The sequence below is a fragment of the Crocodylus siamensis genome, chromosome 6 (assembly GCF_052110815.1).
Source record: "Crocodylus siamensis isolate JL-2025a chromosome 6, ASM5211081v1, whole genome shotgun sequence".
NCBI classification, from domain to species: domain Eukaryota; kingdom Metazoa; phylum Chordata; order Crocodylia; family Crocodylidae; genus Crocodylus; species Crocodylus siamensis.
Genome location: NC_143400.1, coordinates 3,891,148 through 3,906,468, shown reverse-complemented (window position 1 = coordinate 3,906,468; position 15,321 = coordinate 3,891,148). Strand labels below are relative to the sequence as shown.

The 15,321-nt window shown below is 64.9% G+C and overlaps 3 protein-coding genes and 1 long non-coding RNA gene across 7 annotated transcripts in view; 2 read left to right on the top strand and 2 right to left on the bottom strand.

The window, feature by feature from the left end:
- The window catches only part of PC (pyruvate carboxylase), a 63,227-nt gene extending 60,134 nt beyond the window's left edge, over nucleotides 1–3,093 (top strand). For all 4 annotated transcript variants that reach the window (XM_090054937.1, XM_090054936.1, XM_090054939.1 and 1 more), the window contains 3 exons: nucleotides 294–542; nucleotides 881–1,021; nucleotides 1,963–3,093. In XM_090054937.1, the coding sequence (XP_089911063.1) occupies nucleotides 294–542; nucleotides 881–1,021; nucleotides 1,963–2,211 (639 nt within the window). In that variant the 3' untranslated portion in view covers nucleotides 2,212–3,093. The remainder of the gene's footprint in view (nucleotides 1–293; nucleotides 543–880; nucleotides 1,022–1,962) is intronic.
- A 780-nt stretch (nucleotides 3,094–3,873) lies between these two features.
- Nucleotides 3,874–6,830, bottom strand: LOC149860551 (uncharacterized). Its single transcript, XR_016443267.1, has 5 exons — nucleotides 6,801–6,830; nucleotides 5,828–5,888; nucleotides 5,449–5,679; nucleotides 4,539–4,768; nucleotides 3,874–4,179 (listed from the first exon to the last, which is right to left on the bottom strand). It is a non-coding gene; the product is annotated as an uncharacterized LOC149860551 (long non-coding RNA).
- Nucleotides 6,831–7,194: 364 nt separating this feature from the next.
- On the bottom strand, nucleotides 7,195–11,813 carry DRAP1 (DR1 associated protein 1). Its single transcript, XM_090055169.1, has 7 exons — nucleotides 11,637–11,813; nucleotides 10,497–10,569; nucleotides 10,226–10,319; nucleotides 9,345–9,464; nucleotides 8,657–8,747; nucleotides 8,314–8,399; nucleotides 7,195–8,150 (listed from the first exon to the last, which is right to left on the bottom strand). Exons 1-7 carry the CDS (start codon nucleotides 11,676–11,678, stop codon nucleotides 7,997–7,999), a joined length of 660 nt encoding a protein of 219 aa, XP_089911295.1. The 5' UTR covers nucleotides 11,679–11,813; the 3' UTR covers nucleotides 7,195–7,996.
- Nucleotides 11,814–12,136: 323 nt separating this feature from the next.
- C6H11orf68 (chromosome 6 C11orf68 homolog) lies at nucleotides 12,137–15,276 on the top strand. The gene is made up of 3 exons (XM_090055157.1): nucleotides 12,137–12,290; nucleotides 12,500–12,548; nucleotides 13,747–15,276. Exon 3 carries the CDS (start codon nucleotides 13,772–13,774, stop codon nucleotides 14,495–14,497), a length of 726 nt encoding a protein of 241 aa, XP_089911283.1. The 5' UTR covers nucleotides 12,137–12,290; nucleotides 12,500–12,548; nucleotides 13,747–13,771; the 3' UTR covers nucleotides 14,498–15,276.
- The last annotated feature ends 45 nt before the right edge of the window (nucleotides 15,277–15,321 follow it).

Below are 15,321 nucleotides of genomic sequence, written 5' to 3'. Positions count from 1 at the left end.
GGAGAGGGGCAATAGGTGGTCCCTGGCAATGGGTGGAGCTAGATGGCTTAGTCCCGCCCCATTGCTAGGGACCTTGTCTGGCCCCTCCCCCATCACTATGAGAGAGCTCTGGCAACAGGGGCAGGTCTCTAGCAACAGGACTTTAGGGGTTTCCTGGCAACAGGCAAGCATGCAGAATCCCTCTCCGTAGCAACCAGGGGGCTGGGCTCAATGGGGAATCCCCTTCCCTAGCAACCAGGGGGCAGGACTTCCTCAGCCCTGCTGACCCCTGCTGTGCTGGCCTGGCCCCCCAGGTGCTGAAGGACCTGCCGCGGGTGGAGGGGCGCCCAGGGGCCTCACTGCCCCCCCTGGACTTTGAGGTGCTGGAGGCGGAGCTGCGGAGTCGTCATGGCGATGACATCACCTCCGAGGATGTGCTGTCGGCCGCCATGTACCCACAGGTCTTTGAGGAGTTCAAGGCCTTCACAGCCACCTTCGGCCCAGTCGAGTGCCTCGACACCCGCCTCTTCCTCGAGGGGCCCAAGATCGCTGAGGAGTTCGAGGTGCTGGGCATGGCTGCGGGAGGGGGGCAGAGTCTCATGGGGGGGTCAGCGCAGGGCCTCTGGGGTGGGGTCTCTTGGAGAGATCTGGGGGCAGAGCCTTATGGGGGTATCAGGTCAGGGCCTCAGGTGGAGGCGGAGTCTCAGAGGGATCTGGGGGTGGGCCTTCTGGCTTTGGGGGTGGCATCTCAGAGGGGGTTGAAGGGCATAACCTTTAGGATTAGGGTGTGGCCTACGGGATGGGGTGGAGTCTTGAGAAGATCCAGGTGGGTGGGGTGTCTGACTGGGAGGGACATGGAGAGGGGCGGGGCCTGGGTCTAACAGACTCCTGCCCCTTGCAGGTGGAGCTGGAGCGGGGCAAGACGCTGCACATCAAGGCGCTGGCGCTGGGCGACCTGGCGCAGGGGGGGCAGCGCGAGGTCTTCTTCGAGCTCAATGGGCAGCTGCGCTCCATCCTCGTCAAGGACACGCAGGCCATGAAGGTGCGGGGGCAGGGCCTAGAGGCAGAGCCTAGGCCCTGGGGGGCGGGGCCAGGCCTCGGGCAGCTGGATCCTGGGTGAGTCCATTGTTCTGGGCTGACGGAGGCCCAGTGCGGGGTGGGGGGTGATTGGGTTGGTCCATCGGACCAAGGGTTAGTGGGTGGGTGCCTGGGCTGGAAGAACCCATTGGTCCAATCTGGGGGGAGTCAGGGTGGGTTGGCCCAAGCTTTTGGGGAGCCAGGGCGGTGTGGACTGAAAGAGTCCATTGGTCTAATCTGTGGGTTGGTCCAGGCTTTAGTGATGGACCCTGTGCTGGGAGAAACCACTAGTTCATCCTGGAGGGGGACATTTGACTTGGTTGGTCAGTTAGTCCAGTCCTTTGGTGGGGGGTGAGAATTGGGCACCAGGCTGGCAAGAACCATTCATCTAGTCTGGTGCAGGGGGGAGCACCAGGGTGACGGAGTCCATAGATGTAATTCAAGTTGGGGGTATACAGAGGTGGAAGAAACCATTCTGAGGGAGGGGTGTATAGGTTGGATGTGTCCATGTGGGGCTGGGCTGGGGGGGACCAGGATAGATGTGTCCATTAACAGAGTGCAAGATGCCCCCATCAAGAGGGTATGTTGGGGTCCTGGAGTGCAAGAAATGGTTGTAAGGGGAGGGATGGGTCCATGGGGGGCTGTGAGGGAGAAGGGATAGGATCCCCAGCTGGAAGAAACCATTTATCCCATCTGGTGGGGGGATCCAGGTAAATGAGTCTTCATACTGTGGGGGTGGAGTGTTGGGACACTGAGGTGGAACAAACCATTTTGATGGGGGGGGTGCTGTAGAGTGGACAGGCCGTTGGTCCAATTCAAGGTGGTGGAAGGAACCATTGGGACCAGAACCATTTAGTTCATGGGGGGATTTCTAGGGCTGACCCCTCCCCCCTTTGCCTCCCGCAGGAGATGCACTTCCATCCCAAGGTGCTGAAGGACGTGAAGGGGCAGGTGGGGGCACCAATGCCAGGCAAGGTGGTGGACATCAAGGTGGTGCCGGGGCAGGTGGTGGCCAAGGGGCAGCCCCTGTGCGTGCTGAGTGCCATGAAGATGGAGACAGTCGTCAACTCCCCGGTCGCTGGCACTGTCAAGGCTGTGCACGTCCAGCCCGACATGAGCCTCGAAGGCGATGACCTCATCCTGGAGATTGAGTAGGGGGGTGGGGCTTCTCCACCCCCAACCCCTGCTGCCCCTGCCCCCATCCTGGACAGAGACCCCCCCCCCATGATTGCTGTCACTTTAAGGGCAGGCCTTGCCCATTCTTAACTCCTTTGCTGCTGGCTTCTCCCCTAACTCCTCTAAGTGGAGACTGGATTTGTGTGTGGGGGGGGTTCCCCTGCAGGAAGTGGGGGCACTTCAGAGGGCAGCCTGGCCCCCTGTCAGCAAAGCCCTGGGGGGGACCCGGCTGCCCCCACCCCACCTTTGTACCCCACCTGGGCTGCTATTTACCCGCCACCCATGACCTGTGGTGAAGACTGACCTGCCTCCACCTGATCTCCTGGGCTCCCCAGTAATGACAGGCCTTGGTGGGGAGGGGGGGGCAGCTGGGGACCCCCCTGTTTCCATGCTGCCTTAGGTTGGGGTTGCCTCCAGCCTGGGAGGGAGGTTGGGGGGGGCCAGGCTGGACCTGGGGAGAGGGCCTCATTTATTCCATTGTCTTAATGATTTTAATTGCCAAACTCTAGAGCTTGGTGTTGGGGGGGTGGTACAGCCAGCACAGGGGGAGCTCTGCTCCCTGGGAGCTGCAAGGCCCGTGGGGGGCAGTGGTTGTTGGGGGGGGGTGATGGGATGTGACCAAAGCAATCATGATCACTGGATTTTTTTGTGGGTGGAGAGGCAGAGTCTGAGTGTTTACAGGCTGCTTGCCCAGGGTGTGGCGGGGGGGCAATGAGACACGCCCCCCCCCCCCAGGGCACGGGATCAAAGCTGGAGTCAATACCGAGTGATAGGACCCCGGGTCTCTCCCCACACCCCCCACTACAGTGGGGGGCAGGAGGGGGGTGCTGAGGGATCAACAATAAACGGGGACTAACATCTCACAAGGCTGCTGGGTCTGTGCTGCGGGGGGGGACGACAGGCCTGGGCAGGGGGGCTGCCCCTGCCCCACCAGTGGGGGGGCACAATATGCCTGGCTGCCACCAGGGGGTGCCAACCCATGGCCTGGGGGTGGGGGATGCAATTCTCCCAGCTGCCACCAGAAGGTGATCAGCTGGCAATTAACCCTCCCCTGATTACCCAGTGCAGCACTCCTTCCCCCCCCAGAGACTGCCAGAGCATGGTGGGGGGGTCTCCCCCGGCCCCAAAGTGCTGCCAGTCTCCTGGTAGGCACCAGGGCCCACTGCTGAGCTCAGAGCCCCCCCACGGTAAAGAGGGGGTGCCTAGTCCATCTGCTGCCACCAGGGGACAGGGAGTGCCCCAGACCCGACTGGGCCGGTGCCCCATCCCACGGCTCTGCTGCGGCTGCTGATGTGTGCCCAGGCCCCCGCCCAGGGTCTGGAAGTCTCCTCGAGGCTCAGAGCACTGGAGTCCAGCCTCACCGGACGCCTGGGTCCCTGGTCTGTCCCCCCCTGCCCCGCTCTGGGTGCCCTGCCCTTGCCTCCCCCAGGCTGAGCTCATGGCCCCACTGTGGGCACAATTCATCGCAGGTATGATTAAACCTCCCTGACCACAGCCTGGGGCAGGGGCTACTCCCAGAGCAGCTTTAGCCCCCAGCCAGCCCCCCACTGCTTCAGCTGCCCCCCCCCGGTCCCTCCCTCCCCTCCCAGAACTGGGAGTCAACACAGGCGTCCGGGCTTCCCATGGCTGCACCCCCGGACCCCAAGGATGCTGGGTGCCTCGCTTACAGGATGGATGGTGGGGTGCAAAGGGGGGGGAGGATGCAACAGGAGAATGAGGCAGTGAGGCAGCGGGGTCCATTCTCTCTCTATTGCTCTGGGCCCCTCGGCCTTGCAGGATGCGGCTACTCACGGCTCCACAGTGCCTCAAACTGGAAGAGTCAAGGGTCATGGCCCTGGTCCCACTGGCTCTTCCCCAGGGTAGGGAAGAGCCCGAGGCGGCAGTCCCTGGGGGGGATCCACTCACCATATCCAGCAAAGCCCATGCAACACCTTTCACCGTCTCCACCTGGAAGCCAAGAGGATCCCATGAGCCGGGTGCGGCCTGGCCCCTGCGCTGGGACGATGGAGTCTCCTGGCTGGTTTGGACAGGCCTGATTCTGCACCCGGAAGGGGTTGAACTGGATGGGACCACAGGAGCCCTGCCAGCCCTCCAAGGGAGGCTTAAAAACTGCAACACATGGAGCAGAAATGGGGACAGGAGGGAGCAACCAGCCCAGCCCAGAGCCTGGGAGACACCTTCCCGCCCCTACAGCACAGCACAGGCCTAGACTTCCCTCCCACAAGCATCCATCCCACCTCTCCTTGAGCCCCCAGGGCAGAGCTCCCAGCTCCCTGGGCGTCTCCCCCGAGATCCGTGCCACTGACCTGCGCACTCCTGGCCACGTCGTAGCGGACGCAGGTGGCGAAGTGCTGGCAGTTCTGCTCCACCAGGTCGTAGGGGAATGGCTGCCCCAGTTGCCGCCGGGCTCGGGCCACGATCTCCCGTTGGGGGAAGGCCTGCAGCTCCCCGTCGTGGAGGTTCCTCACGCGGTACCGGGCGCCAGCCCCTACGACTTCCAGCGGCTCCTTCTGCACCTCCACGCCCAGGGGGGTCTCTGCACATCGCCATGGGCCGAAGGAATTGGGTGAGGCCCCTTTAAACACCCCCACCAGCCGAGTCCCCCCGACACCTCTCTCCCCTTGCTCTTCCAAGGCTGCCAGGCCCCACCTTGCCACCACCTCCCAGGATCGAGGGTCCGGGCAGCCTCCCCTCCCTGACTGCAGAACAGGGGGGCTGGTTCTGGGGGGTTCACCCTCTCCTTCCCCCCCGCAGCTTCTGCCAGGCAGGCCCGGGTGCTGGAGTGGGGTCCGATCCCCCTACCCAGGACCCCAGCAGCCGCCCCAGCGCTCACTGGCCACGTGGACAACACACTTGGGTCGGGTGAAGCCGAGGAACCTCCACAAGGGATCCAGGAGCCCGGGCTGGGGAGAGGGAGGAGAGCAGGGCCGGAGCCTGGGCACACGCACCCGTGCACAGAGAAGCCAGGCGCCCAAGGGACACGCACACACATACACAGAACCCAGGCCTCCTGGACCCCTGCCTTACCCCCCAAATCCAGGCATCTGGGGCCACACACAGAGTCCAGTGCCACCCCATACCCCCACCCAGAACCCAGGTGTCTGGCTCACTGCGCCTTCGCATCCCCTGCCCAAGGTCCCCGGGTCCAACGCCAACCCCTTGCCTGTCCCACTTCCCACGATGCCACCTGGTGGGCCCAGCCCCCCACCCCCTCACCTCATCCTCTCCCACGTAGACGCCCCAGTGCTTGTAGCCAGCACGGTCGAACTCGAGGAGGTCTCCAGGCTGCGGCTCCGGCTGCCCAGATGGAAACTCAGGAGAGTTGGGGTGCAAGGCTGGTTCCGGCCACACTGGGGGCCTGGGGCTGTTGAATGGGCTCCTAGAGGGGCTGGGAGGGAGCTCGGGGGTCTCATCCAGTCCCACCTGCTGCCCCAGGCAGGGTCAGGCCTGTCCAAGACATCAGGAGACCTGCCCCGTCCGGCTCGAGCCCCCAGGAGACCCCCACCCCTAACAGGGGCAGAACATCTCCAGCCTGAGGCCCTCTGATGCCATGACCCACAGCTGAAGGAAGCCAGCGCCATCTCCAGGTACTCACCCCCTCCAGAGGCATCGTGCTAGGGGGGTGGGGGCTGCTCCGGTGGGGTCTCTCCCAGGCCCTGCAGACGCAAGAGCAGCTGATTTCAGTGTTGGTTCCCCACCGAGTCCTCCAACCTCCACGTGAGGAGCCACTACGGAGGCCTGGCCTGTTCGAGGTCGGGGGTGAGAAAGGCTTAATCCCAGATGATGAGGAGACAGTCCACAGGGCTTGCCAACAGACCTTCTCCAACCACAGCCAGGGGTCGGCCATGAAGTGAGGTCGTTAGTTTAAATAAGCACCAGGAGGCTCCTTCTCCCCCAGCGACTAGTGAAAGCACGGGGCTCGTAGCCACGAGACGCAGAAGGAGCCAGCTCCACCTTGGGGGTCCCTCCGGCCAGAGCCTTCAGGCAGGTGTCCAGGGCCATGGCTCCATGGAGGAGCCGCCCACTGAAGTGCCCAGTGTCCGGGCGCCGTGGCACACAGGAGAGGGGCCAACAGAGCTGGGGGCTGACCCCGCCCGCGGCAGCTCTGCTGCTGGGGGTTGATGGCGGGGCTGGGCTCTCACCCAGGGCACTCTGGGGGTCGGCGCGGGCAGTGGGGTGGGGAGAAGGGCTCCAAGCTGCGGGTCCCAGGACTCGGCCGCGCTGCCTGGGCCTGCGGGGGGCAGAGGCAGGGCTCGTCTGGGCACCCGGATGGGTGCGTGCACGTGGACCCCAGGCGTGCGGGACCCGCTGCGCCCCGGGACAGACGCGCAGAACCCAGGCATCCGAGCCACGCACACGCACGCCCTATGCACCATGGGGACGGACAGATGGACTGAGCCCAGGAGCCCGGGACAGACGCACAGCTCCCTCACCCCCGCAGGTCAGGCCAGGCCCTATGGATTGCCCCCCGATGGGGGTGGCCCTGGGATCATCCCCTATAGTTTCCCTCCTATGAAGTCCCCTCCCTCCCACAGGCCTGTGGGGGGTGGGGTCCATAGCACCCCTACAGGAGCCGTCGTGCTCTAGGCACCCACGTGCCGCCACCTGCTGGCTTCCGCGTCCTGCCGTGCGTACTCGGGGCTACCGCACGCCCCTTAGCAACCGCGCATGCGCAAAGTACCCAGCGCCTTTCCGGCTCGGCGCACGCGCAGATACCACCGCAGCCTCTTCAACGAGACGCATGCGCCAGACCCACAGAGGGAGGAATGGCGATGCCTTCTTGCAGAGAATGGAGCGTAAGCTGCGCTCCCATTGGCCGGCGCCGTAGCCAATGAGGAGGTGGCAGTAGGCAACCCGGAAGCAGCCCACGTGCGGCGGTCCGGGGGCAGGAGCCCCCCCGCGGGGGTGCAGGCGGGCTGGAGGCGGCGATGGGGCGGCGGGGCAGTGAGTGGCGCCAGCCGCTGGCTTCAAACCGGACCTTTATTGAGTCGATACAAAACCCCCCGCAGGGGCTAGAGGTCCCCGATCCCCCCCACATACACAGCTGGAAGGGGGGGCAAGCAGCGCCCCCAGCTCCGGGCCACCCCCTTAGGGGGCTGCCTGTCTGCTGTGAGCCCCCCATGCCCTGCTCCCCTCCCCCTCCCTGCCAGGGGGCTGTGTTTATTCGGGATCCCCCCGCCCTCCCCTCAGGGGGCCTCTGCTGTAGGGGATCCCCCATCCCTGATGCCCATCCCCCCACCCATAGGGGGGCTCTTTCTATAAGAGGTCCTGCCTAGCCCCCACCTGCCTCCCCCCACCCACAATGCACAGGGTTGAGTCTCAGGGGATCCACTCCATGCCTTCCCTCCCCTGCAAAAGGGGTCTTTGTCTACTACCCCACAGTGCCTGGTTGCTTCCCCCCCCCCCCAACCTCTGTCTAGGCGAGGGCCCCTCCTATTCCCACCCCCCTGCCCCAGGCTCTGGCAAGAAGCAGCTGCTTCCAGCCCCCCAAGGATTTGCAGCCCCAGAGCTGCAGTGAGAGGGGGATAGGGGACCCCCAAGATGCAACAGACTGGGGACAAGCTCTGGGCTGAACTGGTGTGAAATGGTGGGGGAGAGGGGCAGGGCTACCCAGGCTCTGAGATCTGGGGGGTTCAACGCTCCCAGGGAACCCCTAAAATAATCAGCCATGGGGAGGGAAGGGGGGAATCCGACTCCATAATTACAGGTAAGATCCGCTTGCCCCCCCACCCCCAATGCAGCATCTAAAAGGGACCCCGGGGGGCTACGAGTCATAGTCTTCATCTTCCTCGTCCTGGGCGGGGGCAGGGGGCAGGGGCGCTGGCGGCGTCATGGTGGGCAGGACCGCAGGCACAGCCAGGCCCATGGTCATCCCGGAAGGCGCAGCGGGTGCGAAGGGCAGGTACGGTGCTGGTGAGCTGGGGGGACGGGGAGAGAAAAAGGATGGGGGGGCAGCTAGGCCAGTCCTAGGCCCACCCCCAGCCTCTCCCCGGCCAGAGAAGGGGGGAGAATCCAGGTGTCCTGGCTCCCAGCGCCCCTGCCCCGCCAGGCCCGGAGAGAATCCAGGCTCCAGGTCAGTACCTGGGGAACGGGGCGGCGGGGCGGCTGGGGGGCGGCGACTGCAGTGTCTCCTCCTCCGCGTCGCTCTCGCTGTCCTCCGAGTCCTCCTAGACGGAGATGGGCAGATCACCCCCGGGCACACCGAGGACCAAGGCAGGGCAGGGATGCAGCATGGGCGTGAGAGAGGTGGGGGGGAACCCAGGCACCTGGGAGCCCAACCCCCCTGCTCTCACCCCCCAGCTCCCACCCCCCGCTCACAGCTGGAGTGAACCCAGGTGTCTGGGCTCCCAGGCTTGCCCCCCGGCTTCCACTGCCCTCATCCCGGTGCCCAGGAGGTTCCCCTGCCTGGCCACCCCCGCCTCACCTCTTGCTCCGAGTCAGTGCCCGACTGCTTGGGGTCCTTGCCCTTGGCCCCTGTCCCGCCATTCTTCCGCCCGCTGCCCGGCTTCCGGCCCCTGCACGGACCCACCAGGCATCAGAGTCCCTTGCTGAGCCCCTGCTCCACAGGTTGAATCCCGGTAGGTGCAGTCAAACTGCAACCACTTCTGGTGTGGAGCACGGCAGCTCCCAGCATTTGGGGCAGTGGAGCCCCTGGTAGCCCAAATGAACCCCCCAACCCAGGGCATTGGGGCCTAAAAGGGGAGAGCCCCCCTGGAACACTCCCTACTGCCAGGGCATTGGCACCCACAGTCTCCCAGCCACATAGTGATCCCAGCTGACTCTGCTTAGCTTCCAAGGGGTGTCAGGTGCTGGCTGGGGAAAGTGCCCCCCCCAGCAGGGGCAGTACTGGTCTCCCATCCACACACAGACCGTCCTCAACCCTGCTTAGCTTCCCAGGGGCAACAAGGCCTGGTGGGGCAAAAGCACCCCCCATTGGTTCCGCCCCCCACAGCTCAGTCTCCCAGGCACTAGCTCCACCCCTTACACCCAGCACCTTTCTAGCTCCGCCCCTCCGGAGCTGGCTCCACCCCTGCAGCCCAGCCTCTCCCAGACCTGGCTCCACTCCCTCACTACCCGGCACCCCTGCTGGCCCTGCCCTGCACTGGCCCCACCTGCGGGAGACCCGCTCGCCCTCCACGTGGTTGTCCTCAGCATCCCCCTGCATGTCGGGCACCGAGGCCACCAGGTCCTTGAGGAAGTCAAACTGCTGCTCCAGCTCAATGCACTGCTTCCTGCAGGGGGTGGGGCAGGGTGGGGGGGTCAGAGGGGGCAGGGCCAAGCCACACCCCAACCCATCACAGCCCCAAGGTCTCCCACAGCCCCCAGCAGGATACTTCCCCAAGCCAGGGAGATTCACAGCCCCCACCTGGCCCCTCCAGCCTGTGTCGATTGAAAGTGGGGAAACTGAGGCACAGAAGCTAGGTTGGGACTGTCCAGAGGGGCATGGTGAGGCAGGGGGAGAGGACCCTGAGCTCCCAGATCCCTCCCGCCCCTTGTTCTAACCCCTAGCACAGCCGTTCTCAGCTTTTTTGGTACCAGGACCCACTTGTACACTTCAACGGCCAGCCCCAACCCGCTGCCCCCAGACCCAGGCCCCAGTGTGTGGGGCAGGGGGGCCCAAGTAGCCCCTCATAGGCTGGAGCTCTGCTCATCTGCAAGGGAAGAGCTGCGAGTCCCACATTTTTCTCCTTTAAAGAAGAATTCACGTTTCAAGTTTGTTCTTTCACATATTCTCGCGACCCACTTCTGGGCCATAACCTACAGATTGGGAAATGCTGCCCTGGATCCCACTCCTGCCCTCCCAGAGCTGGAGGAAACCCAGCCCCTCCCCCCACTTTCACCCCCAGCCCCCACTCCCCTTCCAGAGCAGAGAGAGCCCCGGTGTCCGAGCTCCAGGCTCCCTCCCAGCCCTGCTTCTAACCCCCTAGATCCCAGTCGCCCTGGAGTGGGGGAAGGACCCAAGTGCCCAGGGGATGGGGCCCGGGGCACTCACAGGTGGGATGTGGTCATGGTCTTGGCGTTCCTGGACTGCGTCACTTGGCAGGCCTTCCTGAGCAGCGACTCCAGGAACAGCTCCAGCGCCCGGGCTGTGGCAAGGCGGGGGTTAAGGGAGAGAACCCAGGTGTCCCGGCTCGGCCCCTACTGCCCCCCCCCCCTCCCCGAGTCCGAGAGCAGCCGGGCTCCCGCAGTCCGGTCCCCAGGCCCCGCTCCCCTCCCAGAGCTGGAGAGAACCCAGGCCGGCGTCGGGGCGTTGCCAAGGATACAGATGATGACAGGGACAGCAGCTGCCACCTTCCCGATCTCCTCGTCCGTCTGCATGATCTTCTTGATCCGTGCCTGGGGAGCGGGAACAGGTCAAGAGCTGGGGGGGTTGGGCAGCCTTAGCTAAAGCCCCCAGCATCAGGCCCAGGTCAGGGCTATTTCTCATCCTCCCACTCCCCTCCCAGAGCAGACAGGTCCCAGGCATCCCAGCTCTCCACCCTATCCGTGCCCCCGAGCTGAGGACCAAACCCAGGCAGCCGGGCCCTAGACTCCTCTGCTCTGATCCACTGGGCCCCACTCCCCCAGCACCACGGAGAAAACCCCGGGGTCCGGGCTCCCAGATGCCTCTATGCTAAGCCCCCACAGGCCTCCTCTTGCTCGGTGCCCCCACCCCAGACTCAGCTGCAAACCCCCCATGCCGCCTCCGCCCTCTCTCAATGCCCACCCCCTCCCACAGCCGGAGACAACCCTGGTGTCCAGGCTCCCAACCCTTCTCCAGCCCCTGACCCCTGGGTCCCTGCCAGAGCCAGGGAGGAGCCCGGGAGTCCAGGCTGCCGGGCCTGAGCCTCCACGAGGAGCCCAGGTGTCCGTCCGGCCTGCCAAATCCCCGGTGTGGGGAAGGGACCCAGGCCCTCACTCTAGAAATGGGCCCAGGCATCTGGGTGCTGGGACCCCAGCGCCGGGAAGGGGCCCAAGCACGCGGGCTACCAGGCCCTCATCTTCAAAAGCAGCCCAGGGGGCCGGGACCCCGCCCCGGCTGGAGGTGGGAGGGACCCCCCCTGCCCTCCGGGATCCCGGGGGACGGGGTCAGGGGTCAGAGACCCCGGGGGTAGAGGCTAGGAGGGCTGAGGGCGCAGGCTCTGGGCTCAGGGGTTGTGAGGGGGGAAGGTCAGGGGTCACAGCCAGAGGGGAGGGGGCGGGGCCGGGGGCAGGGATCGGAGGGGCAATGCGGGATAGGGCGGGGGCCAGGGGTCACAGGCGGTTAGGGTCAGGGTGTCCGGGGGGAGGGGACGACCCGGAAAGGAACCGAGGCGTCCGGGGGGACCCCAGGAAGAGACCCAGGCGCGACTACCCCCCGCCCCGGCGTCCGGGCTGCAGTCCCCACCCCCAGGCTGGGGAAGGGCCCCAGGCGCCGGGCTTACCGGCGGGAACCGCGCGTTGTATTTCTTCTTCTTGCTCGGCATCGCGGCCCGCTGCGCCCCGCGCCCGCCCGGTCCTAGCGCCGCCCGGTCCCCGGTCCCCGGCCCTAGCACCGCCCACCCTGGCCCCGCCCCCTGCCCCGCGCCCGCCTGGTCCTACCGCCGCCCGCTCCCAGCACCGCCCACCCTGGCCCCGCCCCCTGCCCCGTCCTACCGCCGCCTGTCTACCTTCGCTCCTCCCCCTGCGGCGGGGCCGCCCGGTCCTGGCACTGCCTACCTGGCTCCCCCGGCGCCCGGCCCGGGGAAGCCCCGCCCCTATCCCCACACAGGGCTCTCCCAGCCGCGAGGGAGGGCCCCTCCCCAGGCTCGCTGACTCCACCCGCCGCGGTCCAGGTCCCTCCCGCCACCTCCGGGGCGGGCTCCGCCCGCGGAAGCCCCGCCCCTTCTACGGCAGCCCCGCCCCTTCTCTCCCGGAAGTCCTCCCCTCCCGAGCTGCTCCTTTCCGCCTCTCCAGACGTAACTTCCTGCTTCACCCTCCGTGCACTTCCGCGTCGGCTCCCGCCACTTCCGGTTTCCCCGAGCGCCCCGCTCCACCAGGGCTCGGCCCCGCCCCCTCCCTCAAGATGGCGGCGGCCGCGAGACGCTGAGAGGGGCCAGGTGCGGGCGGGGGGTCGTACTGGGGGAGGCCGGGCACGGGGGGAGGGACAGCGGCTGGGGGAGGGGGGTTTCTATCGTGGGGGCGCGGGGCCCGGCTGAGCATGGGGCGGGGGCGGGGGGGCTGGCTGGGACGCTACCGGGCAGGTGAGCAGCTGGCTCTGGGTAGGGCCCGTACGGGGCAGCCTCAACCTGCCTCCTCTCTCCCCCAGGGCACTACCCGGCAGCGGCCCGCGCCCCGGCCCCCTTCTTCTGCCGCAGGTAAGGCGGCCCCTGTGGCTGGGGCAGAATTGGCTCCCTCCACCTCTGGGTGCCCTGTGGTGGAGGCAGCTGGGGGAGTGGGTTGATTGCTCCCTGATTGCTCCCTTGAGGCGGGGGGGTGCAGAATTAGAAGCCGTTGGGGATGGGGGGCTTCTCCACAGGGCAGGGGGTAAAAGAGCCCTTGCCTTCCTGCTCCCTGCCCCCAGCTCAGCTCAGCGGGGGCTACTTCCTGGGCAGAGAGCTGCCAGTCAGAGGTGACCCAACCAGGGTGTGGGGCCCTGCCCCTGCTCCGATCCCATGGGCTCCAGACCTAAAGAAGCTGGTGGGGGTGTAAGGAGTGGCTGGATGCAGGGCCGCTGCTCTGCCCAGCTCCACAGGGCCCCCCAGATCATGAGCTCTGGGGCAGTTGCCTTGATTTGCCTCCCCCTAGGGACGGCCCTACTGCCAGCCAGTTAATAACTGGGTTAATTAGCTTCTGGGTTCCCCCCACCAAAGTTAAATGTACAGCTAAGGAGCTAGCCCTGTGCTGTAAGTTAATTAACCAGCCCCCTTCCTGATTACACTGCCTGTGTCCTAAATTAATTAACTATCCCCCTCCATTTGAAGCTGTTTAGCCTGCTGGCTTGTACTAACTTTGGGCTAAGTAACTAGCCTTCCCCAAACAGGCTCTTCAGTTGGAGCTTAGCCCACCTGCCTGCGCTGACTAGCTGGTCCTGTGCAAAGTTAAGAAGCCCCTCAATGGAGCAAATTAGCAAGCCCCAAACCTAGGGCAATTACCGAATAAACCCCTTTGACCAGGTAATTACCCTACCTGATCTGTTTAGCCTGTCCTATGTGAAGCTGATGAGCCTTTCAATCTACCAGTTAACCCACCTGCCCCATACCTGAACTAGCTTGCTCTCCCTAATTGAAACTTATTGGCCTGCCTGCTCCTTGCTTAAGATAATTAGTTTGCCCCCTGCCAAACAAGGGAGCCTCTTCCTCAGAGTTAATTAACCTGCCTGCCCCTTACCTAAGCTACGTACCCTGCCCAGTGCAAAGCTAGAGCCCCTTTGTCAGAGCTAATGTCCCTTGCCCACCCCCTCTTTACCCTAACAAGCTTGTCACTCCAAACTAATTAGCTCACCTGCCTCCCAGCCTTCCCATAAGGCAGCTGTGATACCTGACCTCCTCCTCCCCCCCCCCCCCCCATTGGCAGGTGCCTGCTTCAGGACCTGGCAGCTATGTCGGACCAGGACGAGGGTGACGGGGGCCGGGATGGCCCCTTCTCAGCTGAGCAGCTGGCAGCCGAGTCGATGGCAGCTGACATGGACCCGTGGGTGGTGTTTGATGCCCGGCGCACCCCTCGGGCTGAGTTTGAGGCATGGCTGGCCACCTACCCGCCCTCCCGCGTTGCCCGCTATGGCCCACGGCCAGTGGGCTGGATTGCTGTGTATGGTCCTGGCTACAGTCCTGAGGCGGGTGATGTGGTGGGCTTGCAGGAGGCATGGGAGCAGCTGCAGCTGAGTGGCCGCCCCGTGACCCACACCACGGTGCGGGAGCTGGCCCTCAACCATGGCGTACTCACAGGCAAGTGGCTCATCCACCTGGACACGGGCTTCAAGGTGGACCATGCCTGGGCCGGCGTGGCCCGGGCTGTGCTGGATGGGCGCTTCACCGTGGCCAAGGTGAGCCCCTGCCATCCTGATGGCGAGCGGCGTCACGTGGTGTGTGTCTACACAGATGACTTCACAGATGAGGAGCATGTGCTGGCTGCTGATGCTGCCATCCGGGCTGCTGGCGTCAAGTGCCCGCTGGCCTACAAGCCTGACGTCTATACCTACCTGGGCATCTACCGTGACAACCGCTGGCGCCTCTGCCCCACCATCTATGAGAGCCGCTTCGACCTGGAGTGCGTGCCGCGGCGCTCCCGTGTCCTCAACAAGGTCACCAACGCCGAGGTCACTTAAGAATTGTGGGGGGGCCAGTGCCCCCCTTTGACTGTTCACCCCTTTGTCCCTGGACTGGAGTGATGGGGTGAGGCTCTGTGTCCCAGCATGCACTGCTCCAGTGGGGGCTGTGGTGGGGGGGGCGGGTCTTGTCCCCATCTGCCTGTCTTGGACTATCTGCCTCCCTGGACTGGAGCTGTGGGGCTGTGGTTATTTATCCCAGCATGCACTGCTTTTGTGCGGGGTGTAGGGTCTTGTCCCCCCCCCCCCTTAGATTGTCTGCTCCCCTCAGTTGAAGTGGGGGTGAGGCTACATGTCACAGCATGCACTGCTTTGGGCGGTGGAGGGGGTCTGGCCCTGCCTGGACTGGAGCAGTGTGTCCCAGCATGCATTGCTCCTGTGGGGTCTGATCCCCCTGAGCTGGAGCTGTGGGCTAAGGTTCTGTATCCCAGCATTCACTGCTTCCTTAGGTGAGGAGGGGGCAGTAGGCGTGGCCCCCGTGTACAGCCTGGCCTGGGGCTGAGAGACTACAAGTCCCAGCGTGCACTACTTCCCTGGCTCAGGGCTTAGATGAGCAAAGGCTGCTGGGAGGTGTGGTCCAGGAGGATCTCCGTGGCAGCTTAACCCTCTCATGCCTTCCCCCCCATTAAATGCTTTTAAAGTGCCACAGCTCTGCCCCTTAGCAGGGGCTCTTTCCCAAGGTGCTGCCCCTTTAATGCAGAGCCCTGCAGTGAGGCTAGTGCAGTGGCCCTTTTAAGGCTCTGAGTGGTCACAAAGCTCAATAAAAATGACTCCTTTCCAGCCAATCAGCAGCTCTTGACTCCCTCTGGCTCCTCCCCTTCCCC